The sequence below is a fragment of the Chionomys nivalis genome, chromosome 14, assembly GCF_950005125.1.
Source record: "Chionomys nivalis chromosome 14, mChiNiv1.1, whole genome shotgun sequence".
In the NCBI taxonomy this organism is placed as follows: domain Eukaryota; kingdom Metazoa; phylum Chordata; class Mammalia; order Rodentia; family Cricetidae; genus Chionomys; species Chionomys nivalis.
Genome location: NC_080099.1, coordinates 50,186,993 through 50,214,393, shown reverse-complemented (window position 1 = coordinate 50,214,393; position 27,401 = coordinate 50,186,993). Strand labels below are relative to the sequence as shown.

Below are 27,401 nucleotides of genomic sequence, written 5' to 3'. Positions count from 1 at the left end.
ACTCGCTAGAGGACGTTTGGTCCACTGGAGGACTCCCTACATTCTTCCTCCATTACCTCACTGCCTCCGGTGGCTGCTGGGATAGAGGAGGACTCAGGTCCCGACTCGACTCAGTCCTCCACCCGCCCCGGGAATACCTCTAGTTCTCCCCGGCCGCCGCCGCCCCGCCGCTTCCTCCTCTGCCCTCCTGCCGGCCTCCTTCGGGCGTCTTCACCCGTCTTGGGACTCGGTTTTTCTCGGGAGCCTCCACCCAGACGCATGGCTCCATGAAGCAGGAGGAAGAGAAGGCAGAGCGCGAGAGGTCCCGTCTGCCCCGGCCGCGTCTGGGTCAGGAGAAAAGGTGGGACATTCTAGGGGGGCTGTGCCGTGCTTTCTCTTGCCAGGCCTTCTCGAGGCCTGCTCAGCTCCGAGCGGACCGTATCCTGGAGCTTGGGGTCCCGAGGTGCAGGGCGAGGGGTCCCGGGGCGCCGTGGGGGAGGGGCACGGAGGCGGACACCGCGGGTGGGCAAGGCCTCCTTGGGCTGCGTGTCCCCGCCCGGGACCGACGAGGTCGTGAGGCCGTGTGCCCAGGGGTCTGGGTGGCCGTGATCAGCCCCGGCCAAGGTGGCGAGGCAGCTACCGTAGCCTCCGTGCCTGAACTCCCTCCAGGAAACAGTCGGAGGAAAGTTTGGTGGTCTCCTGCGCCGCCTGGTGGCCCCCTACCCAGCGTCCCCCCCTCCCCCGCCCGGCGTCTGGATTCCACCCCCGCGGCCCGGACCCAGTTGCTCTACCCGTCGCTCTGTCGTTCCCCCAACTCCCCCAGCGCCCTGTACTCTCCTGTCCCACATCCTCCTTTTCACCTTTTTCGTCTGCCTGTTCTACCCCTTCCGGCTCCGGTCTCTTGTTTCCCTCTTGTCTCATCCTTTTCTTGCTTCACTCTCCCACTTTTTCCTCTTCTTTTTTCCCTCCCGCTCCATTTTCCACATCTACTTGTAGCCCCCCCCCCTTACTATCATCCCTTCCTCTTTAACTTTGGGTTTTATGCTCCTCTTCGGAGCTGTGTGTTTTGTCCTTCATTCCTTGCCCTCATCTGACTCCTTTTGCTCACTTACTCCTCCGGGCCTATCTGCTTTCATTGCCCTCTCTTAGGATTCAGTGGGTGGGGCCTGGAGTCTGCTTTGCATGAATTCTGTAGTACTGGGGAAGTGGGGAAGGTGGAAGAGGTTGTGAAGAGATTTATGCAAGACTAAGGATGAACGGCTCCACCAACACTTGCCGTTTCCTCCTGGCACAAGATGCCTTGTTCTCAGGGGCCTAGCATGTTGTCAGGTAATTTTTTTAAGACTTGGGAGTATGTTTGTATGCTCTGACCTGTGGAGAGCCCAAAATGATAGAGAACTGGAAAGCAAGTTTTGATTGACCTCAATGTGTTGGGGGGGGGGTATAATGGCATTTTATTTGTGTTTTAGAAAATAAAGCTTGCCTAAAGATCAGAATGCAGAATTAAACCACTAGAGGCCAGGCAGTGGTGGCTCACATCTTTAATCCTAACATTCTGAACTACACTAGGGAAGTGGAGACGGGAGTGATGGGTGGGTAGAGAGAAGAATGTAAGGCGGGAAAAGACAGAAGCTGACTGCAGTCTGGAGAGCCGTCCAGTCTCGGCACTCTGAGGACAGGATGGCTCCTTAGTCTAAGCCTTGGTAAGGACTCTCTAGTGGCCTGGCTGCTTTGCTTTTCTGATCTTCAGGCAAGCTTTATCTATTAGGACACAGATAAAATATCACTATAGGGGAGCTGTGGGGGTTACTAATGTGTGTCTTATTCAAGTAGAATATAGCCTTTGATCTTCCATGGGGCTTCCATTCCTTGTCTCATATTTAGCATTAGAAATGTTTTGAAGAGCCGGGCGGTGGTGGCGCACGCCTTTAATCCCAGCACTCGGGAGGCAGAGGCAGGCGGATCTCTGTGAGTTTGAGGCCTTTAATTCCAACGCTGGGGAGGTGGAGGCAGGTGGATCTCTGAGTTCCAGGCCAGCCTGGTCTACAGAATCAGAACCAGAACATCCAGGGCTACACAGAGAAACCTTGCCTCAATAAACAAACAAACATTTTGTAACTTCTGCAAAAACCTCTGCACTTCCAGACTTTGTTCACTGACACTTGCCTTTCTGTCTTAGGTATTGCAAGAAGGAATGGAATTGGAAAAAAGAAGATTCATGCCAGAGACAAAATAGCTTTCCTTTCCTATTGTAGCTGTTTCCTCTGGGACTATAAACTCTCTGCATTCAGTGAGTATTACCTTGGGCATACTTGAAGTGGAATTTTTGTTGCGTTTTTTGGTTTTGGCTTGTCTGGATTTAAAGTTTGTAAGTGTACCTCATTCCTATTTCTCTCAGATTCTGTGGGGTGGTCCTAATGTTGTTGAACATTTTATACTTTTTAAAATTACATTTACTTACTGTGTATTTGCACATGTGTGTGGATGTCATCATGCATGTGCAGAGGTCAGGGGGAGGAGTCAGTTCTCTCCATGTGGTTCTAGGTGGAGATTGAACCCAGTACTTCAGGCTTGGTGGCAAGTGCCTTATTTTTTATTGTGTGTGTGTATGTTTTATTTATTTTTATTTATTTATTTATTTGGATTTTTCGAGACAGGGTTTCTCCGTAGCTTTTGGTTCCTGTCCTGGAACTAGCTCTTGTAGACCAGGCTGGCCTCGAACTCACAGAGATCCGCCTGCCTCTGCCTCCCTAGTGCTGGGATTAAAGGCGTGCCCCACCACTGCCGGGTTTATGTTTTATTTTTTTAATTTTTTTCAAGAAGGGTTTTCTCTGTGTACCTCTGGATGCCCTAAAACTCATCCTGTAGACCAGGCTGGCCTTGAACTCACTGTTAGCCTCTGCCTCTCAAATCTCTCAAATGCTGGGATTAAAGGCGTGTGCCACTCCTACCAGCCCCCAATTATTTACTTTTTTTTTTTTTTTTTTTTTGGTTTTTCGAGACAGGGTTTCTCTGTGGTTTTGGAGCCTGTCCTGGAACTAGCTCTGTAGACCAGGCTGGTCTCGAACTCACAGAGATCCACCTGCCTCTGCCTCCCAAGTGCTGGGATTAAAGGCGTGCGCCACCACCGCCCGGCCCAATTATTTACTTTTAAAAACAACCAAAGAAGTATTGTTTGTTGTCCTTTCCCGCCCCCATGAGCCCCCTTCCCCCCTACTTCCTTGGTCTTAATTATTAGGTTAATAGATTCATGGAGTTAGGAATGTAGTTCAATGGGCATCATGCTCAACTTGTATGTATTTTATGTATGAAGACCTGGGTTCCATCCTTGAAACCTGTGGTGGTACACCAGTGTAATCTCAGCACTTGGGAAATAAATCTGGAAGGTGGAGATTCAATGTCATCTTGGTCTGCGTAATGAACTTGGGCAAAAACCTTAACTAATCAGAGGTTAGTGCAATTCCTGAACAGTTCTGATCCATATGGTTCAGCTACTTTGAGACCATTTTGACCTAAATCTGCTGTGGTTATTTTATGAAGTCCTATCAGAATTTTTTGTTTGTTTATTTGTTTTTCGAGACAGGGTTTCTCTGTAGTTTTGGAGCCTGTCCTAGAACTAGCTCTTGTAGACCAGGCTGGTCTCGAACTCACAGAGATCCGCCTGCCTCTGCCTCCCGAGTGCTGGGATTAAAGGCGTGCGCCACCACCGCCCGGCTCTATCAGAAATTTGAAAATAACTGTGATGCTGTATGTAAATCTTGAATGTAGTTCTTGGGTTTATTAAGGGTAGCGTACTTGAGTTAAGAACAGAGCCCATGTGGAGCGCTTGCCTCGCGTGTTCAGGAGCTTGTACTGTACCTCCAGTGCACAACCCAAAAGCCATTCTCCCCTGTGAGGGAGACATGAGAGAAAATGTCTCATTTCATAAATTTAAAAAGTAGCTGGGAAGTGGTGACTCCGCTTTTAATCCAGCATGGGGAGGCAGAGGCAGGTGGATCTCTTGAGTTTGAGGCCAGTCTGGTCTACAGAGTGAGTTCCAGGACAGCCAGGGCTACACAGAGAAACCTGTTCGAAAAAAAGGAAAAGGAAAACAAAACAAAATTGAGGCCCCCCAAAAATGTAGCCTTGTGCTGTGGGTCACATAGAAGGGCTGTGGTTGGGGTGGGTTAGGCAGGAGCAAAAACCAGAAGTATTATTTGGGAGTTAGGGCACACACCTTTAATCCCAGCGCTCAAGAGACTGAGACACATCTGACTGCTGTTACAGAGAAACCCTGTCTTGGGAAACAAATATTAGCCCCTGTAACTCATTTTCTTTAAACTGATACAAGAATGTAGACTTTTGTTTTGGGGTTTTTTTGTTTGGTTGGTTGATATTTATTGAGACATGACTTCACTATGTAGCCCTGGCTACCCTAGAGCTTGCTGTGTAGACCAGGCTGACCTCAAATTTAGAAATCACCTGCCTCTTCCAGGAGAATGCTGAGGGTAAAGGTGTGTGCCACTAAGCCCAGTGGGGTTTTATTTACTTGTTTGTGAGACGAAGTCTCTGTATAGCCTAGGCTGGCCTGCTTGTGGCAATTCTACTTCGTACTCTCCATTGCTGGGATTATAATGGAGGCATATGCCTACCTCCATCTCTGAGCGTTTTGTTCTTTGTTGTTGTTGTTTTTTTTTCTTTTCTTTTCTTTTTTTTTTTTTTTTTTTTTTTTTTTTATGGATTTTCGAGACAGGGTTTCTCTGTAGCTTTTGGTTCCTGTCCTGGAACTAGCTCTGTAGACCAGGCTGGTCTCGAACTCACAGAGATCCGCCTGCCTCTGCCTCCCGAGTGCTGGGATTAAAGGCGTGCGCCACCACCGCCCGGCTTTCTCTGTGGTTTTGGAGCCTGTCCTGGAACTAGCTCTTGTAGACCAGGCTGGCCTCGAACTCACAGAGATCCGCCTGCCTCTGCCTCCCAAGTGCTGGAATTAAAGGCGTGCACCACCACCGCCCGGCTTGTTCTTTGTTGTTTTGTCTGAAATATTTTTAAATAGATAGTAAAAGTAATTGCATTGGTTTTATTTTGTGAGGAACCTGTTCATGTATCATATACTCTGTATCTATAGAGAGTTGCGTTCTTCTACCCGGGAAGTTGAGATAGTTTCATGGAGGCCATACTGGCCTCACACTCCCTGTGTGGTTGAGTGTCCATGAGCACTCACTCCCTGTGTGGTTGTGCGTGTACAGGAACAATCCTGTCTCTTGCCTCTCTCTCCTGGGTTTTGGGATAATAGGCATGTACCACCACTTTCACACTTGACTATTTTAAAAACAGAAATAATTGGAATGGTTACCAGAATGTAGCATCTCTCATCTGACTCTTTCCTGGAACAACACCATAAATAGGCCTGGGTATCAGCTCAGGCACTATACCAGTACTCAGGATAAAATTATTACATTGAATTTCACTTTACCTCTTCAGTGTCTCAAGAAAACCACAGCCTGTTCCCATCTGAGGAAGGCTCATTTGAAGGCACATCTGGACATTAAATAGAAACAGCTTTTGCCCACCTTCCAATTTTTTATAAGGTCATGTCCTCTGAGAAGCTATTGTAAGGATTGTCTTCAGAGATAAATAGAAGTTTTTATACATCTAGGCATTTAACTATGATTGCTATTTGAAATGGAACCCTTTGACAAAATCTCTAACATTCCATATATATCCGGTTGTTTGTGATAATAACATACTTAAATAGTTTTTTTTAATGTTCTGAATGCTTTAATTATTTAAAGCATTAAACATTTAATTAATGTTTTAATGTTTTGGTGTGTTTCTACAAAGTTATATAAGTAAAATAATCTCAGTATTCATTCTTTTTTTTTTTGTTTTTGGAGGGGGGCACAGTATCTTTGTCGGCATTGGCTGGTGTGTATCTCTATGTAAATCAGGCCAGCCTGATTAGAGATCTTTCTGCCTCTTCCTCCTTAGTGGTAGGATTAAATGGCTTCATTGTTTCTGAGTCAGGGTCTCACTTTGTAACTCTTGACTGGCTTTCAAGTTCTTCCTGCTTCTTCCTTAGTGCTGGAAGGCCTTCAGTGTTCTTCATGGTTTCTGCCATCACAGAATGAAAACCATGAATGATTTATTAGAGGCCATTACTTTATCAAGGTCTTTTAGACTATAGGGAATCTGTTATAGCATTGTATTAATAGTAGTTAATGTGCCTGAGGACTGCCAGCTTCCTTTCATGCCTTCCTATCAAATAGCCCTATGTGAGTGACTAGGTGTGGTGGCACACAACTTTAATCCCCGCACTCGGAGAGAGAGGAAGGGAGGCTCTCTTGAGTTCAAGACCAAATCTGATGGCATCCTACATAAAAGGACTTGAAAGAAGGAAGCTTTTGCTTTTTGTGTGTTTGTCCCATTTTCACCAGCAAGTTTCCTATCCCTTTGCTGAGGCATTCCTTCCTGGCATTTGAATCCATTTCTGGATTCCAATATAGACCGAACACCAACAGTTCTCAAGGAATTCCCCAGAACCCTATAACAGATTAAGACGGCTGAGATCCAGTCTCATAGACTGAATGACCAAATTCTTGGTCTTTCTGTTAAGACATTGTTGGACTACCCAGACCAAAGCCTATAATCTACTCTATTGAATTATATATATGTATGCTGGCCTCAAATTCAGATCTGCCTCCCTCTTCATCGTGAGTGCTGGGAGTAAAGGTGTGTGCCACCATGTCAGCCACTGAGAATAATCTATAGTGAGTTCCAGGACAGGGCTGTGTGGAGAGACCTGTCTAAACAAACAAACAAACAAACAAACAAACAAACAGATAGCCCAGTGTTGTGGCAGCTTTCACAGAAATGTTAACGCTTGCCTGAGTTTGCAGTCAGACTTTGGACTTCAGAGTTGGAATTTGAGCCAGAGTTGGCAGCTAGATTGTTATCTCAAAGCCAAAGTTCTGTCCTTAGAAGGTGGGGGCATCTCTGGTTGTCTTTGAAATGGGCTTTGGAAAGAGACACACAAGGAGAAGGAAGGCTATTTTGTTTGACCAGCTGTGTCAGTTATGGCGACCTCCATGTTCTTTTTTTCTTTTTTTTTTTTTTTTGACACCAATATGTGGCTTTCTGTGTTCTACTCATCTGTATATATACAATAGGTCTGTGGAGTCTAGGAGATGGTGTCAGATCCTCTTGGAACTGGATGGAGTTACAGGCAGTTGTAAGCTGCCCGATGTGGATTCTGGGAACAGAACACAGAACCCAGGTCCTTTGCAAGAGCAGCAAATGCTCTTGAACACCAGCCTCATGTTCTTGTCCTAATACTGGCCTTGATACTAAATTATGAACATTGGCAATCTATGAGAAATTATATTAATTCCTGCAACCATAAATTGCCACCCAGGCAGACAAATAACACTGTAATGGATCACTAAAAGCCCCATGGTCATTTAAAACATTTTATTTCTGGCTGTTTGTATTTGAGATGGGTTTCTATGTGTAGCTCTGGCTATCCTGGAACTCATCTGTAAACCGGGTTGTCCACTTGAAGAGATCCACTTTCCTCTGCCTCCTAATGCTGGGATTAAAGGTGCATGCTACCATACTCAGCTTTACATCAGGTTTATTTTAATTTAATACAAACAAGTGCCAAGAAACTTTACCACCGAAAACATCTTTAGATTACTAGGATAATTGGTGGGACTAAAGACATGCTATCACTGCAAGGCTAGACGTGTATTCTTTTGTTTGGTTTTTTCTTTAGTTTTGTTTTTTGAGACAGGGTTTCTCTCTGCATCCTTGGCTGTCCTGGAACTAGCTTTGTAGACCAGGTTGGCTCCAAAGTCACAGAGATCTGCCGCCTCTGCCTCCTGAGTTCTGGGATTAAAGGTGTGTGCCACTATGCCTGCCTGGACCTGTGTTCTTAATTGCTGGGCCATCTTTGTAGCCCCTGTTTAGGAGGATTTTTGAGGCAAGACCAATGGAGTACTGGAACTAAAGGCATGTGCCATCAATGCCCAGCTAAAGCATTTTTTAAAGTCCAGTTATAAAATCTGCTCAAAGTAAGCCTTTGAGTCATCTCATGTTAGCTGAGTGCTGTGGCCAAATTCAGGACAGAGTAGTCACTGCTATATAGTGGATGTGACAGTTTTCAAGATAAATTGAACCGAGGTGAGAATTTACATGATAATTAAAGTATCCAAATGATGCCCTTTTTTGTTTTGTCTGTGTAAGCATTGCAGGTATGAGCATGTGTAGTGTCAGGAGATGTGATCTTTGAAGTTATGCTGGCAGGCTGGCAAGTTCTGCTTGTTTCCATGTCCCCACCTATACTGGGGTTACAGGCACCCCACCACTATACTCAGAGTGTGTGTGTGTGTGTGTGTTTTCTTTTTTCTTTCTTTTTTTTTTTTTAATGAGACAGGGTTTCTCTGTAGTTTTAGAACCTTCCCTGGCGTTCGCTCTAGACCAGGCTGACCTTGAACTCACAGACCCACCTGCCTCAGCTTCCTGAGTGTTGGGATTAAAGGCATGTGCTACCATTGCCGTGCATATGTGTGTGAATTCTAATGTGAATGCTAGAGATAAAGGTGCTGGATCTATTGTGCTTGTGTGTGTAGCAGTCAGTTTACTGAAGCATCTCTCCAGTCTCCAGTTTGATGTGAAGCATGGCCCCACTATGTAGCCCTGATTCCTGGGACGCAGACCACACTGCCCTGAACTTGTAGAGATCTGCCTACTTCTGCTTTAAAGGCATGTACCACCACACATGAGGCGTACTTGTGTGTGTGTGTGTGTGTGTGTGTGTGTGTGTGTGTGTGTATCTGTTTTGTTTTTTGCTTTTAAAAAAGTGTTTGGGGAGTTTTTAAAAGGGTTTGGGGAGATAACTCAAACACGTAAGTATGTATATTCCTCTGAGGATCCTGAGCTCAGTTCCCCAGTTGGGTGGTGTAAATCAGTATTTTTTATAATCTAAAGAAGAAAGTATACCCATTAGACATGGAAGCTGAGGCCTCAGCAGCCTGCAAGGGAAAGGGCTGGGTCCTTGAACACTGAGAGTAAGCCTTAACTATTTGCAAGGCTAAGTAATCTTGAGATCTGTGAGATTATTTTTATTAATTCCTGAGACCATAAATTGCCTACTACTACTGCTACTTCCCTTAGCTTCGTGTTGAAGCGTGGGCAGTGTCTCCATCTGGTGGATTTCAGTGTTAACTACTGTGTTCATGTTGATTGTGGAGGCTGTGTAGGAAAAGATTACTGCTGCAGATTCTTGAACTTGGCCCAGGAACTTTGCATAACACCAGCCAAGGCCTCTGTGGGTCACAGTGTTACATGCTTTGATTAAGGGAAAGTTTCTGTGCCCAAAGTCACATACCGAGGACACAGCCATGGTAGTTATGAGGGTGGGGAAGAACAGATTCAGTTTTAGAAGAGGTAGTAGAGCATATCATTTAAAGGATTTGTTATGGGGGTTTCTTTTGTTTTTGTGATACTAGTAATAGACTCTGCAGGTCCTCTATTACTCTTAAGTTGTACTTAGAATCCCTAACAAAAGATTCAGGAGTGCTGATGTCTCTTGATCATTGTAGACTCTGAGGTGCCTGCTGTGGTGTGGGGTATGCTTACAATTACATTATAAACAGGAAGATGTTTTGTTTTGTGTCTGTGTGTAGGGGTTGTTAGTGCTTTTTAAGGTGTGTGTCTTTAAAAGACTGTTCTATTGTCTTTTTTTGGAGGGAGGGAGGTTTTGATAGGGTTTCTGTGTAACTGTGCTGGCTGTCCTAGAACTCGCTTTATAGACCAGGCTGGCCTTGAACTCAGAGATTCACCTGCCTCTGCCTCCTGAGTGATGGGATTAAAAGCTTACACCAAAGGCAACTCTTAGTATTTGACTGCTTGCAGTTTTAGAGGGTTAATCCAAGGTGATCATGGTGCAGGAAATCAGGCACAGCCAATTAGATGCCACCACTGATCCAGCTGCCTTCATCCAGTTGTTCTGCCTAGGGGTGAAGAGGGCTAACTGCAAACTGCCTCTCCACCTGCTCCGCTCCAGCTACCCAAGAGAGCAAGAGAGTGTTCCACCTTCTCCATCAGTACATAAGCTGTAAGCAGATAAACCACGCCCTAGGACTTCCCCCAAAAGTCATTGGCTAAATGGATTGAAATCCCACCACATTTCTCCCTTTTTTCCTAAATAAGAAGGTTCTAATCCTAACAATTACTTACAGTAAGAATAACTATCAAGTATTGTACAGAAGAAAAGGTTATAACATAAACAAAAATTAAACTACAAGCAACAAGAACAATATTAAGCAGGAAACACATACTAATATGTCCAGGCCATATTTTATTGGCAAATTATAGAGATTATTTCAATAGCTGTCCTATCCTGGAAAGTCTTAAGTCTTGTACCTAACATGCCCTAGCTGAGATATGAGAGGATAGTAACTGACTGTCTAGGCTTCAACCCCATTTAAGACCTGAGAAGGAAAATAGTATTACCTTAGTAAGCAGGAAGTGCAAGTGAGCGACTTCCGAAAGATGCAAGGGAAGACAACAGCTGACTACCAGGACAGATACCCAAAGTCTCTCTGCAACGTTGGGGCAACCAACTTTGACTTTAGGCCTAGAATATCTGACAGACCATTTCAGAAGCAGGAACATGGTTAGTGTTGTTTGTATTGATGTTGATAATAGTTGGTGGCTGAGATGTTTTCTATCAGTACCATGGTTCATTTTACATTTTTTACTTTTATTGTAATGTTTGCTTTATTTTGGCAGATATGTAAAGTATTAGATTCCTTCAGAATTGTTCAGTAAGAGGGGAGTAAGCAGTACATTTTAAGCTTAAGTGAAATAAACTGATTGTATGGAGGCATATGCCTATAATTCTAGCATGGGAGGTTGAGGTAAGAGGATCAGGAGTTCAAGACTAGATTGGGCAATATAAAACCTTGCATAAAAAAATAATAACCCAGACACGGAAAGACAATTATCACATGTACTCACTCATAGGTGGTTTTTAAACATAAAGCAAAGAAAGTCAGCCTACACACCACAATCCCAGAGAACTTAGACAACAATGAGGACACTAAGAGAGACGTACATAGATCTAATCTACATGGGAAGTAGAAAGGAGAAAAAGACAAGATCTCCTAAGTAAATTGGGAGCATGGGGACTTTGAGGGGGAAGACTGAAAGGAGGAGGCAGGGAGTGGAGCAGAGAAAAATGTAGAGCTCAATAAATAATAAGACAAAACAATAGAACAGTGACTATAGCACTACTCATTTTTTTTTGGGGGGGGGGAGGTTTTCGAGACAGGGTTTCTCTGTGGTTTTGGAGCCTGTCCTGGAACTAGCTCTTGTAGACCAGGCTGGTGTCGAACTCACAGAGATCCGCCTGCCTCTGCCTCCCGAGTGCTGGGAGTAAAGGCGTGCGCCACCACTGCCCAGTTCTTGGTTTTTATCATGAGTGATGGGAATATTAATTCGGGTTCTCATGCTTGTGTGGTAAACACTTTACAAACAGTAAGTTGTCTTCACAACGATCTTTAATCTATTATGTGTATGGGAGTTTTGTCTGCATGTATATCGTGTACCACATGTATGCAGTGCCCATTAAGGCCAGCAAGATGGCATTGGATCCCTGAAATGGAATTTTGGATGGTGTGATTATCTGTAGATAATCCCACTGTTTCATCTGCCATGTATTTTATGCCAAGTAGAATACAGTGAGAACTGAGCACAGTGGCATCTATTGTCGGCTGGGACAAGCATGGCAGTGAGAAGAAAAGGCTTAAAACTGCCTGGATTATGGTTGAGGTTTGTTAGCTTTGAGCCATTTTCTATTCCCCGTTTGTTGACAAATTTTCTAAACTGTTTTTAGGATGTCCTATGTGTTTTCTTATGTTCTTAGAAAAGGAACTAAATCTAGTGGGTATTATTGGGTATTAAATGAGCTGGGTAGTGATAGCATAAGCCTTTTAATCTTGCTGAGTAATGTTTCTTTATAGTAAAGGCTTGTCTATGTATGTATGTTATTTAAGACAAGATCTCACTGTGTAGCTCTGGCTGTCCTGTAACTCATTATGAAGACCAGGCTAGCCTCAAACTCAAAGAGACAGGCCTGTTTCTGCCCTCACCTCTCAGGTACTAGAATTAGAGGCTTGCATCACCATGCCTAACTTTTAAAGAGGGTATTGAAATGTCTTCAATCAGGTGCACTCTGTTCCTGCCCTTTGACCTTGATGGTATCTTGGCATAGAAGAGCAGCTTATTGCCTGCCTTTCTCCATGGTGGCTATAAACTATAGAAACCTTGGGGGGGGGGGTGGAGAGATGGCTCAGTGGTTAAGAGCATTGCCTGCTCTTCCAAAGGTCCTGAGTTCAATTCCCGGCAAACACATGGTGGCTCACAACCATCTGTAATGAGGTCTGGTGCTCTCTTCTGGCCTGCAGACATACGCACAGACAGAATATTGTATAAATAATAAATAAATAAATAAATAAATAAATAAATAAATAAATAAATATTTAAAAAAAGAAACCTTTTAGGTTCCTGGTTTAGAACTTGGGGTTTCTGACCCCTCCGCTTTTTTTTGACCATGTTACTTGGAGGTCCTCCCCCCAGTTCTTCCTGAGGGGGATATTGTGTGTGTCAAGGTCAGATAACAACTTGCTATAGTCATTTCGGTCCTTCTACCATGTGAGTCATAGGGATCAAACACAGGTCATGAGGATTGACAGCAAATGCCTTTACCCATTGAGCTATCTCACCAATCTTTGACAGCTTTTAACTGATTTCGTGCAAATACTAGTTTTTGTTCTTTTTTTGAATCATTCCAACCTGTACTTACTTATCTGCTCTCTTTTGGGTTAGGGTTCTGCAGCATTCCAGATCGCGAACACCAAATCAGGATGGGAAAAAGACGTTGTGTTCCTCCCCTTGAGCCCAAGTTGGCAGCAGGCTGTTGTGGGGTCAAGAAGCCCAAACTATCTGGAAGTGGAACACACAGTCACGGGAACCAGTCCACAACTGTTCCTGGCTCTAGTTCAGGACCTCTTCAAAACCACCAGCATGTGGACAGCAGCAGTGGTCGAGAAAATGGATCGGACTTAACTCTGGGACCTGGAAACTCTCCTATCACACGAATGAATCCTACATCTGGAGCCCTGAGCCCTCTTCCCCGGCCCAATGGAACTGCCAATACCACTAAGAATCTGGTTGTGACTGCAGAAATGTGCTGCTACTGTTTTGATGTACTCTACTGTCACCTCTATGGCTTCCCACAGCCACGACTTCCTAGATTCACCAATGACCCCTAGTGAGTAAATTAGGCATGGGACGATGGAGGGCATGTTAACATTTCTGATTTTACTTTTAACGGTCTGTCTACAGGGTTATGGGAACCTTAGACATTTTTGTTGGTGGTGCTTCGCATGACTTAGGGTGGAAGAGAAGTCACACTATCACACTGGAGAGAGACCTCAGTAGTGTTGAAGTCCAAGGGAATGTGTCTGATGGCCAAGCTTGGAGACTAGGGGTTTTCATTGGGAGCTGATGCTTTTAAAAAGATTCTTTTGGTGGTCCTAACATGTCTAAAGGTATCCTTTTTAATGCATGTGTGTATACGTGTATGTGCATGCACTGGGGTAGGGGCAGGCATGTATTTGTATAGTGGAGGCTCTTCAAGTGTTCTGCTTTGTTTCATTGTGTCAGGGATGATCTCAGTCTAACCCAGAAGTGGTGGATATGGCTAGTCTCAACTAGCCAGCTTGGCCAGGGATCTACTATCGCCACCTTCTGAAGCCAGAATTACAGGTGGGCCACCACACCCACTGGCATTTATGTGGGTTCTGAGGATCTAAATTCTAGTCCTCCCAGTTGTACAGCACAGCTCTTCTGACCACCGAGCCATTTCCAGTGTGTTTAAGCAATATAACATAAAATGAAGAAAGGCAATGCCAATGTTTTCTTCTTCAAAATTGGAGGCAGCTCTGCACCAGCCCTTTTTTTGTTTTTTGTTGTTCAAGACAGGGTTTCTCTATGTAGCTTTGGAACCTGTCCTGGAACTCTGTAGACCAGACTGGTCTCAAATTCACAGAGATGCACTTGCTTCTGCCACCCGAGCGCCAGGATTAAAGGTGTGCGCCACTACCACCAGGCTGCACTAGCTTTAAAAACCTTTAATCCCAGTGCTTGGGAGACAAGGCAGTGAAGTGAGTTCCAGAACAGCCCGGGCTACACAGAGAAACCCTGTCTCGAAAAAGCAAAAGCAAAGCACTTCCGATTTTGGATGTGTTTTCAGGGATGCTTCTTTGGCGTTCATGAGTACCCCTGGTTGTTGGTGCTGTGCTGACTTTTTGTTTTGTTTTGTTTTTGTTGTTTTTCGTTTGGTTGCTAAGGATTTGAGTTTGGGGCATCATGCTGTCTGAACATGTATTCCACCACTGTGTTATGCCCTTCACTCAGACCTTTTATTTGAAACAGTATCTTTTTTCATTTGTTTGTTCCAGGACAGCTTTGCCTGGAAGTCATTTTATAGTCCAGGCTGACATTGAACTCACTGAGATCCCGACTGCCTCTGCCTCCCAAGAGCTGGGATTAAAGGCATACACCATCACCGCCCAATTTTTTCTTTCTTTTTTCTTTTTCCTTTTTTTCCCCCCCTGTGCTGAGGTTTGCAGAACCCTGAACAAAGTTGGGGAGTAGAAAGAAAAGGTCCTTGCTTTGGGACACTCACTTGAGTTGGCAAACCATGTGCATACACAGAATTAACTATAGTATAAGGAAAGTTATACTGTATAAACTGAATGAGTTTTGGGAGGAAAATGTGTTCACTTTTCAGGGAATTGTTTTGTTTTGTGTTGAGACAGGGTCTCAATTTGTAGCCCTGGCTGTCATGGGACTCACTATGTAGACCAGGCCGGTCTCAAACTCACAGAGATCCACCTGCCTCTGCCTCCCAAGTGCTGGGGTTAAAGGTGTGTGCCACCACATCTTTGGGGTGCTGGAATATGCAGCAAAGAGTAAGACACTCTATTTCTATTTTAAACAATGAGGAAGATAGGCACCAATACCTAAGGTTTTCCTTTGACCTCCACATGCATACCTCGGCATGTGTGCACCTGCACTACATGCCGGAACATAGGGGTTTTTTTTCCTCCTTAAGAAAACTTTAAGCCAGATGTGGGGAGCTGGAGAACTGACTCAGTGGTTAAGAGCACTGACCTGGTTTCAATTTCCAGCATCCACATAACTGTTTTAGGGGATCTGACACTCTCATACAAACACACATGTAGGCGAAACACCAATGAACATAAAATAAGAATAAATTATTTTTTAAAAAGCGCAAAAAAAAAAAAAAAAAAAACAGGTACACACCTTTAATCCCAGCAGAGGCAGTAGGATATTTGAATTTGAGGCCAACCAAGGCTATGTAGTGATAACCTTTCTCAGAGATGGGGTGGAGGGGTCTAAGTAACTTTGTTTACTTTGCCATTGAGAAGTGACTAACTCGAATCTAAAAGGTAAGGGCATTAGGAATGTGGAGGGATCCTAGGAAAGAGGGGCAACTCTAACTGTCATCCATCTGATACAGCCAATGAAATGTGACTTTGGCATAAGCAGAAATGGGAATTTCCGTTAATATAAAGCTTTCTTGAAGTTGTTTCTCTCTTCTGAAAGTCTTTGGGCAGGAACTCTGTAGTTTGTCAGTAGTTAAATTGTGGAAACAATGAAGTCTTGCAGAAAATGCTTGTAGCTAAGGAGAGTGAGGTATTGGCAAGGTATGTCATCATGAATGATGGAACTGAGCAATATGAAACTCACTGAAGCAGAGTAAAAGAGGGAAGGACAATGGAAAAATTCGAAAGAGGGGAGCTTGCTGAGTGTTGTAGAGCACATAATTCTAGCACTTTGTGAGTGGAGGCAAGGATATCTCAAATTCAGGCCCACATGGGCAACTTTGAGTGGCACAGATTCTAGAAAAGTAAACAGGAAAAGTTGAGTTCAAGACAAGGAAGAGGGGGGCTGGAGAGATGGCTCAGCGGTTAAGAGCACTGACTGCTCTTCTCAAGGACCCGGGTTCAATTCCCAGCACCCACATGGCAGCTCACAACTGTCTGAAAATCCAGTTCCAGGGGATCTGACACCTTCACACCAATGCACATAAAATAAAGTTAAATAAACCATAAAAAATTAAAAAAAAAAAAAAGACAAGGAAGAGGAATCAGCTTATACATGTGGCATCTGGGGAAGGGAAGTTGTGAGGGCAGAGCAGAGCAAAGGCTGCGTACGGACAGAGCAGCTCCTATTTCTCATGGTAATGGCCATGCTTTCAGTCAGGGCTGAGCAACTTCTAGAAAGTCAGAGTTCTTCAGGTAGCTTCAGGTAGACAATTCAGTAAATCCTTTGGGCAATAGCAGAAATGAATAGAAATATATCCATAATTTAGGGCTGGAGAATATTTAATGTTTTGCTTTTTTAGTCCTCTCTTTGTGACCTGGAAGACAGGGCGAGACAAGCGGCTTCGTGGCTGTATTGGGACCTTCTCAGCCATGAATCTTCATTCAGGACTCAGGGAATACACGCTAACCAGGTAATGATACAAGCATTAGACAATACTCATAAATTAACTAGAATTGGAAATAGCTATCTAGTCTTATTTCTTCAAAGTGTTTGGTAGAGTTTAAGCAGTCCCTTTTTGAGGCTACTTGTTTGTTCCTGGCTGCTCAGAACCTTAATAACCATACAGAAACTATATATTATTTACAACACTGCTTGGCCAATGACTCTAGCATATTCCTAGCAAGATCTTACATCTTAAATTAACCTATTTCTATTTTATTTTACCATGAGGGTTGTGGCCTACTGGCATGGTTCCCACTGGCAGCTTGCATTTTTTTCCTCTGGCAGCTACGTGGCTTCTCCCTGACTCCGCCTACTCTCTCCCAGGATTCAATTTAGTTATTCTGCCCTATCACAGGCCAAAGCAGTTTCTTTATTCATTAACCAATAAAAGAAGCACATACATAGAAGGACTTCCCACATCACCCTTTTTGTAGTCAAGAAATGTAAGGACTATCATCTGATGACTGGAAAGACAGTTAATACTGACAATAGTGTTAGGTGCTAGGAGACGCTGTCAGAAGATCTTGGGGACCCAGCTTGTGGGCTCTATGGCATGCAGTGTTGTCTCCTAACTGGAAGTATCCTCACTTGCATTTTCTGTCCCCTCTAGTGCACTTAAGGACAGCCGATTTCCCCCCCTGACCCGAGAGGAGCTGCCCAAACTTTTCTGTTCTGTCTCCCTCCTTACTAACTTTGAAGATGCCAGTGATTACCTGGACTGGGAGGTGAGAACAGCTGCATTTGGATCTCTGCATCTCTCGTTGCATTTGGGTTCGGGTTAGTACATGGTAATGTATCTCCTTCATTGAGAGAGGGTCTAAAAGTGTGAAAGTGACAGAAAAGGTGACAGAAATTTCTCTACTAGAAATATAAAAATGGAAAATCAGTACTCTCTACTATTAGCCAGGCACGGTAACACACACTTTTAATCCAAGCACTGAGTTTAAGACCAGCCTGGTCATATCAGCCAGGAATACACAGTGAGGCACCTCCTGCCTCCAACCCTAGAAAAAAAACCTCTCTGCTACTTCTTCCCAGCCCACTCTGTTCTAGGTTCGATAAGACTCATGTGCTCCTTCTCCCATATCTAGTTTAACAAAATACCCCAGGTGCCTCTTGATGATCCCCTGGAGAGAAGTTTTTATTAGGAATCAGATGTAAACCTGTACATGGTGGCCCATTGCCTATAATACTAGCAAATCAGGAGGTAGAAGGAGCAGGGTTGCAAGTTCCAGACCACTTTGGGCTATATATAGTAAGACAATTAAAAAAAAAAAATTCAAAGGGAACCAATTTGAAGAACCACAAACTTACATAGAAACAGTTTGACATGTTCATGTAGTGAAATTAGGCTAGAAGTCATACTTGGAACTGGAGTGACAGTTCAGTGGTTAAGAGCACTGACTGATCTGCCAGAGGACCTAGGTTCAATTCCCGCACCCACATGGCAGCTCACAACTGTAACTCTAAGATCTAACTCTCTCACACAGACTTACGAGCAGTCAAAACACCAATGAACATAAAATAAAGATAAATGTAGATTAATTCAAACTATTGGTTTTCCTATTTCAAGAACTTATTTCTACAAGCTTCATATTCTCAGGTGGAATTACACATACATTTTACCTTTTCCTAAAACACCTTCCTTTGATATCTATACTTTAGAATTAATTAGTCAGATGAGCAATGGTGGGGCATGTTTTTAATCCCAGGGGAGGCAGAGGCAGGGGGATCTCTGAGTTTGAGGCCAGCCTGGTCTACAGAGCAAGTTCCAAGACAGCCAGTCTACACAGAGAAACCCTGTCTCTGAAAAACACCAAGATTCCTTTTCCCAGATCTGGGTCAAGCAGCTCAGGAGACTATGTTGATTCATATGTGGGTGTTTGAAGTGTTGTTAGAATCAGAAAATGCCATGTACTTGGTTATATTTTCTTGTAGGTAGGGGTCCATGGGATTCGGATTGAATTCATCAATGAAAAAGGCATCAAACGCACAGCCACATATTTACCTGAGGTTGCTAAGGAACAAGGTGAGTTGGACACTTAGAGAACTGCACTACTCACAGCTATGCCAGTTAAAAGGGCAGGAGAGAGAAGTGTTCAGCTCAACTGCCACATGTACACCTAGTGTAAATGCTTTTCTTCCTCTGAATTCCTGTCAGATTCCTGTAGAGAAAAAGGCAAGCTTCCATAGGTGCTGGAAACTGAAGGGGAAGAGAAAAAAAATAACTTTCTTACTTGCTTGTGGTTTCAGATGTTTCCTTCCAATGAACAGATCTATTTCTTTGCCCCCTTAAACTTCAGGGATTATCAGAGCAACTAACTTGACCATGTTTTATCTTTTGTTATAAAGGAAGGTTCTATTCTTTTAACTGTGAAATCCATACATGGTATTATATTTGGATAAGGATAAACATCTTACCTATGGCTTTTAAAGAGCTCAGTAATTGCCAGATATGGTAGCACATGTCTTTAATCCCAGCACTTGGAAGGCAGAGACAGGTGGATTTCTCTGAAATCAAGGATCTATGTAGGACTGGCAGACCAGGCAGGGCTGCATAGAAAGACTCCAACAAATTATATATATGCTCAGTAGTTAATGAGTTCTTATAATGGGGACAGTACAGGTAGGAAGTGGGTTGGGCACATTGTCTCTTTGAAAGAGTATCTAGAATTCCTTTAATTGTTTCTTGTACTTTCTGTGATATGTAACCCCATTTTCTTTCTTTCTTGGAATTAGTCTGGTTTTGAAAATAATATGTGAAACACAGTAATTGTTGGGTGTGAACCTGGAATAGAGAAAAATATCCAGTTAAGTATATTAATGAACTACCTATGTGGAAAGCGATCACCTTGTTGGTTTTCATTGTGGTTGTGTTAAACTTGTCTAAAAAGCAGTGTGTATGTAGCATAAAGAATATGAACTTAAGACAGTTTGGTCAAGTCTAACATGCTCCTGTTTAAAGAACACCAAACATAGTTTTTAGTAGTTGGATGTGAATTATAGCTCACTTAAATAATCAAATTGTTTCTTCAATTTTAAAGTTGAGAAAATTCAAAATTGGGAGCTTCTCCTTTGGTAATTGGAAAGAGGTTTTTCTACTTGATATACTTATTTTACTTGTTTAAAATGTGTAAGATTGAAGGGCTGGAGAGATGGCTCAGTGTCAAATGTGTACTGCTCTTGCAGAGGTTCCCAGCAATCACCTTGCGTAGCTCACAACTGCCATTAACTCTGGCTCCAGGGGCACCTGTATTTATGTGTTTATGTGCACATATCCACATACAGGCACAAACAGACATATACAGTAAGATTGAGTTAGGTGGGGTGGTACACTCAAAACCTGACACACAAGAGGCTGAAGTAAAAGAATTGCCTTTTGAGTTTGAGCCTAAGTTGGGGCATATACATAACAAGACCAAGTATTAAAAAAAATAGTAACAAGGAGAAAATCAACAATAAAGGTGAATAAATAGTAATGAAAGAATCAACAATACAGAGGTGAAGAAATAGTAACGAGGAGAGAGCAACAATACAATGAAGAACTTCTGTCTTCACTAAGGAGATAGTTTCCTTATTGGTATCAGTTCTCTGTCCTACCTATCAACTTGAAGAAAGGCTACCCAAGGCAGTAAAAGTCACATAATTTAAATTCCCTTCTTGGACTGGAGAAAAACTAAACGAGTGTGTGCTTACTGCTCTTCCAGAGAACAGAATTTCATTTCCCAGTACCTGTGTCTGCCTACAACTTCAGCTCCAGGCTTCTGGCCTCTGGGGCATCTGCACTTAGGTGCACATACACACACACACAATTTTAAATTTAGAAAATTTCTGTCTTTCTATAGTGACCCATGTCTCTAGTCCCATCTGCTCAGTGGAGCTGGTGAGATGGCTCAGTGGTTAAGAGCATTGACTTTTTCCAGAGGACCCAGTTTAAATTTCCAACACCCACATGACACACTGTCCGTAACTTCAGTTCCAGGGAATCTGGCACCCTCACACAGACATAAATGCAGGCAAAATACCAATGCACATTAAAAATAACAATAAATTAAAAAACAAAAAGCCAGGCAATGGCAGTATATACCTTTAATCCCAGCACTTGAGAGGCAGAACAGATCTCTCTCTGGGTTTAAGGCCAGCCTGATCTACATAGTGAGCTCCAGGAGAGCTAGGGCTCTTAAACAAAGAGAACCTGTCTCCAGTTTCAGGAGATTTAACAACATCTTCTGTGTGTACTGCCCCCAACAGACACATAGTATGTGCATCTTTAAAAAAAAAATAACCTAGGCAGATAAATTCTACCCCTACTTTCCATAAGCCTCCTGAGCTTCAGAAATATACATGGATAACATCTTGTAAGAATTATGAAAGACTAGTGAACTTGGACAGTGTCAGGGCACATTGAATTATAATGTCATGTCTCAGGGTCTTTGCTGGACTGTCAGTGAGGCTGATTGGCTTTCAGTATTTGGGACCATGGCCCAGTGCTTTCTTTGCCCTGGCACACTCTGCTGTTCCTTGAATCTCATTTGTCTTCCTCCACTGATCATATTGGAGCATGCTCCCCCCATGGTTTGACTGTGTGCTGACCTTATTATAACTTCTATTCTCCTCAGACTGGGATCAGATCCAGACAATAGACTCCTTGCTCAGGAAAGGTGGCTTTAAGGCTCCAATTACCAATGAATTCAGAAAATCAATCAAACTCACCAGGTAAGCAGCTATTTTGTTCTTTTTAGTTTTTCTTTAATGGGGGTTGAATACAGGATATCTAGGAAGGGGAAGAAAACTTTATATCCGTAAGCCAAAGAGGTTTGTGTGAGGTTTGAGCTCTGAGGAAGCAGTGACTGCAGAGATGGAGATTCCCAGCTATTCTTTGTCTTTACAGTCAGTGTAACAGGGTTGAAGCAGGGTTAGGCCTACCAAGGAGGGGTGGTTGCCAGACCCATGTAGTTTTATAAGATTAAGGGGAAGGTGGGAGTTAAGAGGTAAAGGCTCCAGAAATATATATACAACCTCACTTGAACTTATTCTTCCTGGTCACCATGCAGTCAGATGGCAGGGAATAAAGGAGATCAAAGACATTTACAAGTAGCTATACACCCCACTTGGAGTATAGTACTTCTGTGGGAAGCTGGCTAGTTTTATGAACACAAAGTGACTTGGGTCTGTATCCCAGGCTCAGTTATTAGCTATGTAACTGGGCCAGTTCATCCATCTCACTGAACTGTTTCCTGTCTGTAAGATGTGAGTTGTAATTCCTTCAGGTTTTTAAGATATGGTAAGGTAAGGGCCAGGGAAATGTTCAGTGATGTCAGTGGTCTACCCCTTCCTGTCGATGTTGGGAACGAAGGAAAGTTAGCTTTGGGCTTTTGCTAGGACCCTCATCTACAAAATGCTGAGCCATCATATGCTAGCCTCACAGGTCTGTTTGGATGATAACCCAGTGTTTTTTAATGCATTAAATTAAAAAATCAAAGGGCTGGGACTGCAGCTCTGTGGTAGAGCTTAATATATAGCATGTTCAAGGCTCTGGGTTCCATCTCTAGCACCAAAAAAAAAAAAACCAATAATAATAACAATAATAATAATTAAAGATAAAAACACTGCAAATACAAAACATTATTACTATTACAATTTATTTGAACAGCCATTTCCCTGTCAAAATTCAGGAATAATCACCTTGCAGTGGAGGAGTGATTACAGTGGGAAAGAGATGGCTCTGGGTAAGGATTGTCACCCAGCTCCTGTGGTCTGTAGTAGGCTCCATAGGTTTGTAACACCCATGCTCCTGTGGTCTGTAGTAGGCTCCATAGGTTTGTAACACCCAGCTCCTGTGGTCTGTAGTAGGCTCCATAGGTTTGTAACACCCATGCTTTGCATCCTGACTCATGGCTCTTTCCAGAGCAAAGCCAAAGTGCTATGAATTCTGTTCTGATGACCCTGTGATATGGCATATTCATCTGGGGATTGAAACCTTCCTATAGCCAAGGATCCATTAACCTGCTTCATCACAATTTGACCCAGAATTAGGTATCTATGCCCCTTTTAGTTATAACTTGTTTGTTGCTCTTCTACAAATTGAGGTTGCATTTCTGTCAGATTTATCTCATTTTTAACCTGAATGTAGATAACACAGTTTATGCTGGGTTTTGGTGCAGCCATCTTCCAATCTGCCACCCATGTAATTTGACTTGAAATTCCTCATCTCGATCCTGGTAGCTGATTGCTTACCAGCAGCCTGTTGATAAGCATATGTAGCGTTTTGAGGTGGGATGTGCTGAGATACATTCTCAGGGGTGAACTGTGATTGTGCTTTTTCATCTTGTTCATTTGTAATAACAGTATCATTTTCTTGTGGCGTCTTTTCATTTTCTGTAAGTAAGATTACTCTTGGTCTTCCATTTTATTCTTTAATACTGGGATAAGGTTTTGGTTTTTTCTACTGAGTGACTTTTCACACTGAGATGTTTGGGGTTCCTGATACCTTTGCCTGTTTTCCTCATACAGGTATCGAAGTGAGAAGGTGACAATCAGTTATGCGGAATATATTGCTTCTCGACAACACTGTTTCCAGAATGGCACTCTTCATGCCCCGCCCCTCTACAATCATTACTCCTGACACACGGCTACATGACCAGTCCCACCCCCCTGTGGCCACCAATGGCTATGACATCATTGGAACAGATGCCTCCTCTTCCTGGTCCAGTTACTTCTATTACTGCACCATTTTATGATGCTAGCTTCCGTTGCCAAGTCTGCCTCCTGTTGACTGGAGGGTGTGGGGTTACATCGATTGCAACAGAACATGAGGGGCCCAAGCCTTATATCAGCCTTTCCTCAATCTGGGGTTCTGTTGGATCAGGGCCCCCTAATAACAGTGACAATGGCTGTATGGGTTTAGAAGACCATTATCTGGTGATTTCCCACATGTGTTGGCCACACACTGAAAACTGGAATTGATGATGATCCATGGAGACTTCCTTCCCAGCCCCCACAGGCCACCAGACCAATGAGGTGGACTCCCTTGGCAGTCTGGGCAACGGAGACCAACATGAACCACTTTTAGGTTGTTTTAAATTCCTTTTTTTAAATTTCCAGTTTAATGTGTACCAAGAGTTGATCACAACCTCCATGCTTCATAAATGAACACCATGTAAGGGTTGAATGCGGGCACCATGAGCCCCTGTGAGTCCTGGGAAAGAGAACTGCACCAAGATCAGAAGTCCTGCTGGATGGCCTTGCATTGTGCAGGAAGCTTGAAGGTTTTGATGCTTACCTGACTCTCAGCTGGACTTTGCGGTACTCTTCCTACATTGAATCTCCTGGTGTTGCATAGAGCTTTGTGGCATAGCCTGCTGAGGAATGGAATGGAGATGCGCATAGAGGTCCTGATGTCATCGTCATAAGCAGGTGTGAAAGGAGAGATCTCTTCCTCACCGCCCGGCTACCTCAACCTTCTTCTGGTAGCATGCCTATGTAGCTGCATCTAGGTTCTCAGAAGCACAGACATGCAAACAGGTGGTTGGGTTGGGCTTTAGAGCACACTGTCACAGGAGAGCTCCCAGGGTCTCTGAGCTGGTTTTCTTCACAGGCAAACATCCTGAGGGTCCTTTTTTTTCCCATTTGCCTGCAGAAGTGGAAAGACTTATGTCAGTCCTCGGTAGGACTCGAGAGCAAAGTTGTGTAATAAAACAAGGTGAACCCTCAACTTGCCTACCGCACTGGGACTCTCGCCTCTCTAGTGGAGATGTCAATTGTTCGTGTTGCTCATTTAAACCCTGACATTCCCTTTCCCATCTTCACTCATTCCAAGATAGCTGTCAGCAAATTCTTTTCACTCACTTGGTGGCAAAATGCATAGTACAAGGAGACTAGGGAGGTGCTCTGAAAGCTGCCTCAAAGGCACTGCTTGGGCAGCTCGAAGGAAGATGGCCAGCTGGAAGAAAGGCTCCTGAGGATGGTGCGCTGGCGTTCAGCAGTGTTCATAGAGAACTCATGAGGCGCATGGGCCTCGAGTCAGTAAATATGTTTTGATTTCTTTTTCAGAATTGATGTGATGGTGTGGCTTTCTAAAATGGGCAAATCTTCAAGTCAAAAAGATCATCTGAGTTTCTTCTGCCAGGAATGGAGGAAGGGAAGTAAGGGTACTTCCTATGTGATTATAGGCATCACCCTCAAGTTCCTGGGATGTTTTAAAAAAGGAGGCAGGGCAATTGTGCCAGGTGTGGTCAAGGACCTGGAATGGATGAGGGAGGTACTGATTACATTGGAATGCCCAGGATACATGCCCCTTACTGCCAGGTGTGGTTCCTTAACATACATAAAGATGAAGGGGTCTCATGGTTTCTTGCTGCTGAGGGTAATGAAGGTGATGTTATAGACAAGTGTGACAGCAGGTGCTCTCAGGTGCCATGGATTGATGTCAGGGTGGCCAGTTCTGGACTGAGCCACCCTCTTCAATTTGTCCAACAGTATTGGTACATAGGGCTACACTCATTACTGTTCAGGCGTTCTATGTTAAGAGTTGTGTTTAATTTCTAAAGATTTAAAGCAAAATGCAAAAAAAAAAAAAAAATGGTGCTAAACTTCACCCCTGAGCACTCTCGGTGAGACTGGTCATGCAAGCATCTACAGTGCCATGCTCCTCAAGCCTGTTTTTCTTGTAGAAATGTTGCCCTATCTGTTTTCCAATGTATAGTGTGTATTTTATTTTATTGATGGTGGGGTAGAATACCTGCTACTTAAAAACAAACAAAAAAATATAGGACCCAAGAAGGTGGGGGATCAGTGAACATGAACCTGGCTGGCTCAGCCCAGCCTCACACTGCAGTGGGCTCTGCGCTGAGTGAAGAAGCCTGACTCCCTGCATGTCCCCTCGTGTCCCACAGAAGTGCAGCATTGGAATTTGTCAAGGGGACTAGGGAGTCAGGCGAAGAAACTATTTGGCCCAGAAGAAATGGGCTCTATTGGTGTCTGTCCTGACCATTCAGGAAGAAGTCTAGAAGTGCACAGTTATGGTCACCTCGTGGGGACATGTGGGAGAGAGCTCTCAGGACTGTCCACACGTGGGCTTTGCATTGGGAGGTGGCACTCTGAACTAGAACCAAAGCAGTTGTGAGGGGCCAGTAAGTGATGGCTGAGGAAAGGGACTACTTGCTGCCCAGTGTTTTCTTTGACTAGGCTGCTCAAATTAGCAGAGGTCCCTACTGTTACTACGAACCAGCCTGACTCTGCTGGCTCGGTTTGGAATTTGTTTTCATCCCTAGCTGTGTGTGCCTTTTGGTCTGGGAAGTTGGCTTGTCTCATCATACCCACAGCTAGGACACACTCTGTAATTATGAATTGTCCTTGTTTTCTGAGCTAAAAGCGAACGTCTTTGATCACTAGAGTTTGTCAGTGTTGGGTTGTTTCCACTGTGAGCTTCTTCAAACATTTTCGCTTCATAATGTTAAAATAACTCATGTTAGAAACCCTTTCTTCACGAAAGGTTTGTAGTTGAGTCGTTACATATATTTTACTGTTTATAATAAAAAAAATCATCTATACAAAAAAAGTCTTGGGTGTTAGTTTTAATATTTTGCACAAGCTCTGTTTTCCACGCTATGTTAACATCTACAGTTTCACTAACTTGGTGTTACTTTAAGATTTCCGAAGCCTACAAAACTGTGTTCTTTATTTTTACTTTTTTATTTTGTTTCCTCAAAGCAAGAGACTGTATGGCCTTCACTGAAAAGACTTCAGACCAATTATTTGTATTACACTTGGTTGCCTCTTGGCTATATAACTTCTGAGTACACGTCATCAAAGTCTTGAATGAAGTATTGTAGAGAATAAATCATAATGGACAAAAACTGTCTTCTGCCTCTTTGTAACCAGGTGACTTGATATCTGAAACAGGAATTAGCAGTTACCTTGTTTCTTTATCATCATTCTCATGTCCACCTGCCTTCCAGCTGCTGGCATTAAAAGTATATACCACCATTCCAAGTGATTTCAAAAAGATCCCAATCAGGTGTGGAGCCATCTTGTAGTCTCAACACTTAGAGGGCTACACAGTGAAGATTCTGTCTCTTTAAAAAATAATAATCTGCGGGGCGGTAGTGGCACACACCTTTAATCCCAGCACTCGGGAGGCAGAAGCAGGCGGATCTCTGTGAGTTCGAGGCCAGCCTGGTCAGAGTCAGTATGAACTCCAAGATGGTTTCCACCCTGTTGTGGTGCCGTGGGTGTTGTAGGACAACATGTCATTCTCTCTGGTCAAGGTCATGTCTTGTTCACTTCAGCACTGTGGTAGGACAAGTTCTCCAAATCCTTGCTGGAGTAAGTTCATCCCAACTAGATGACAGGCCTGAAGGAAGAAGATGTACGTGCAGGCAAAACAGTCATATGCATAAAACTAAATCTAAAATGATGTTTTTAAAACAGCCAAAATAGCCGGGCGATGGTGGCACACGCCTTTAATCCCAGCACTTGGGAGGCAGAGGCAGCTGAATCTCTGAGTTCGAGACCAGCCTGGTCTACAAGAGCTAGTTCCAGGACAGGCTCCAAAGCCACAGAGAAACCCTGTCTCGAAAAACCAAAAATAAATAAATAAAAAAAATAAAACAGCCAAAATGACATTTAACTATGTGTCGTAATAAAAAGTGCATTTCTTAGATTTTACAATGCCAGAATCCCTGATAAGAACAAGGATGGAGGCAGAGGCAGGCAAATCTGAGTTAGAGACCAGCCTGGTCTACAAGAGCTAGTTCCAGGACAGGCTCCAAAGCTACAGAATGGGGAGATGGTTCAGTGGA

The 27,401-nt window shown here is 43.6% G+C and overlaps 1 protein-coding gene across 2 annotated transcripts; it reads left to right on the top strand.

The window, feature by feature from the left end:
* On the top strand, positions 1-26,445 carry Ammecr1l (AMMECR1 like). 2 transcript variants are annotated; one of them, XM_057788552.1, is made up of 9 exons: positions 1-340; positions 2,159-2,269; positions 12,847-13,291; positions 16,457-16,567; positions 17,210-17,324; positions 18,538-18,628; positions 21,219-21,315; positions 22,508-22,635; positions 23,113-23,232. In XM_057788552.1, the coding sequence occupies exons 3-8, from the start codon at positions 12,885-12,887 to the stop codon at positions 22,587-22,589; spliced, it is 903 nt and encodes a 300-aa protein (XP_057644535.1). In that variant the 5' UTR covers positions 1-340; positions 2,159-2,269; positions 12,847-12,884; the 3' UTR covers positions 22,590-22,635; positions 23,113-23,232. The 2 variants fall into 2 exon arrangements, with proteins under 2 accessions (XP_057644535.1, XP_057644534.1); XM_057788551.1 differs by lacking the exon at positions 22,508-22,635 and having other exon boundaries at positions 4-340; positions 23,113-26,445.
* Positions 26,446-27,401: the final 956 nt, after the last annotated feature.

Coding starts and splice junctions, on each gene's coding strand:
- Ammecr1l (XM_057788551.1), top strand. CDS start 12,885: ATGGGAAAAAGACGTTGTGTTCCTCCCCTTGAGCCCAAGTTGGCAGCA. Junction 13,292..16,456: donor AGATTCACCAATGACCCCTA/GTGAGTAAATTA, acceptor TTGCTTTTTTAG/TCCTCTCTTTGTGACCTGGA. Junction 17,325..18,537: donor GTGATTACCTGGACTGGGAG/GTGAGAACAGCT, acceptor ATTTTCTTGTAG/GTAGGGGTCCATGGGATTCG.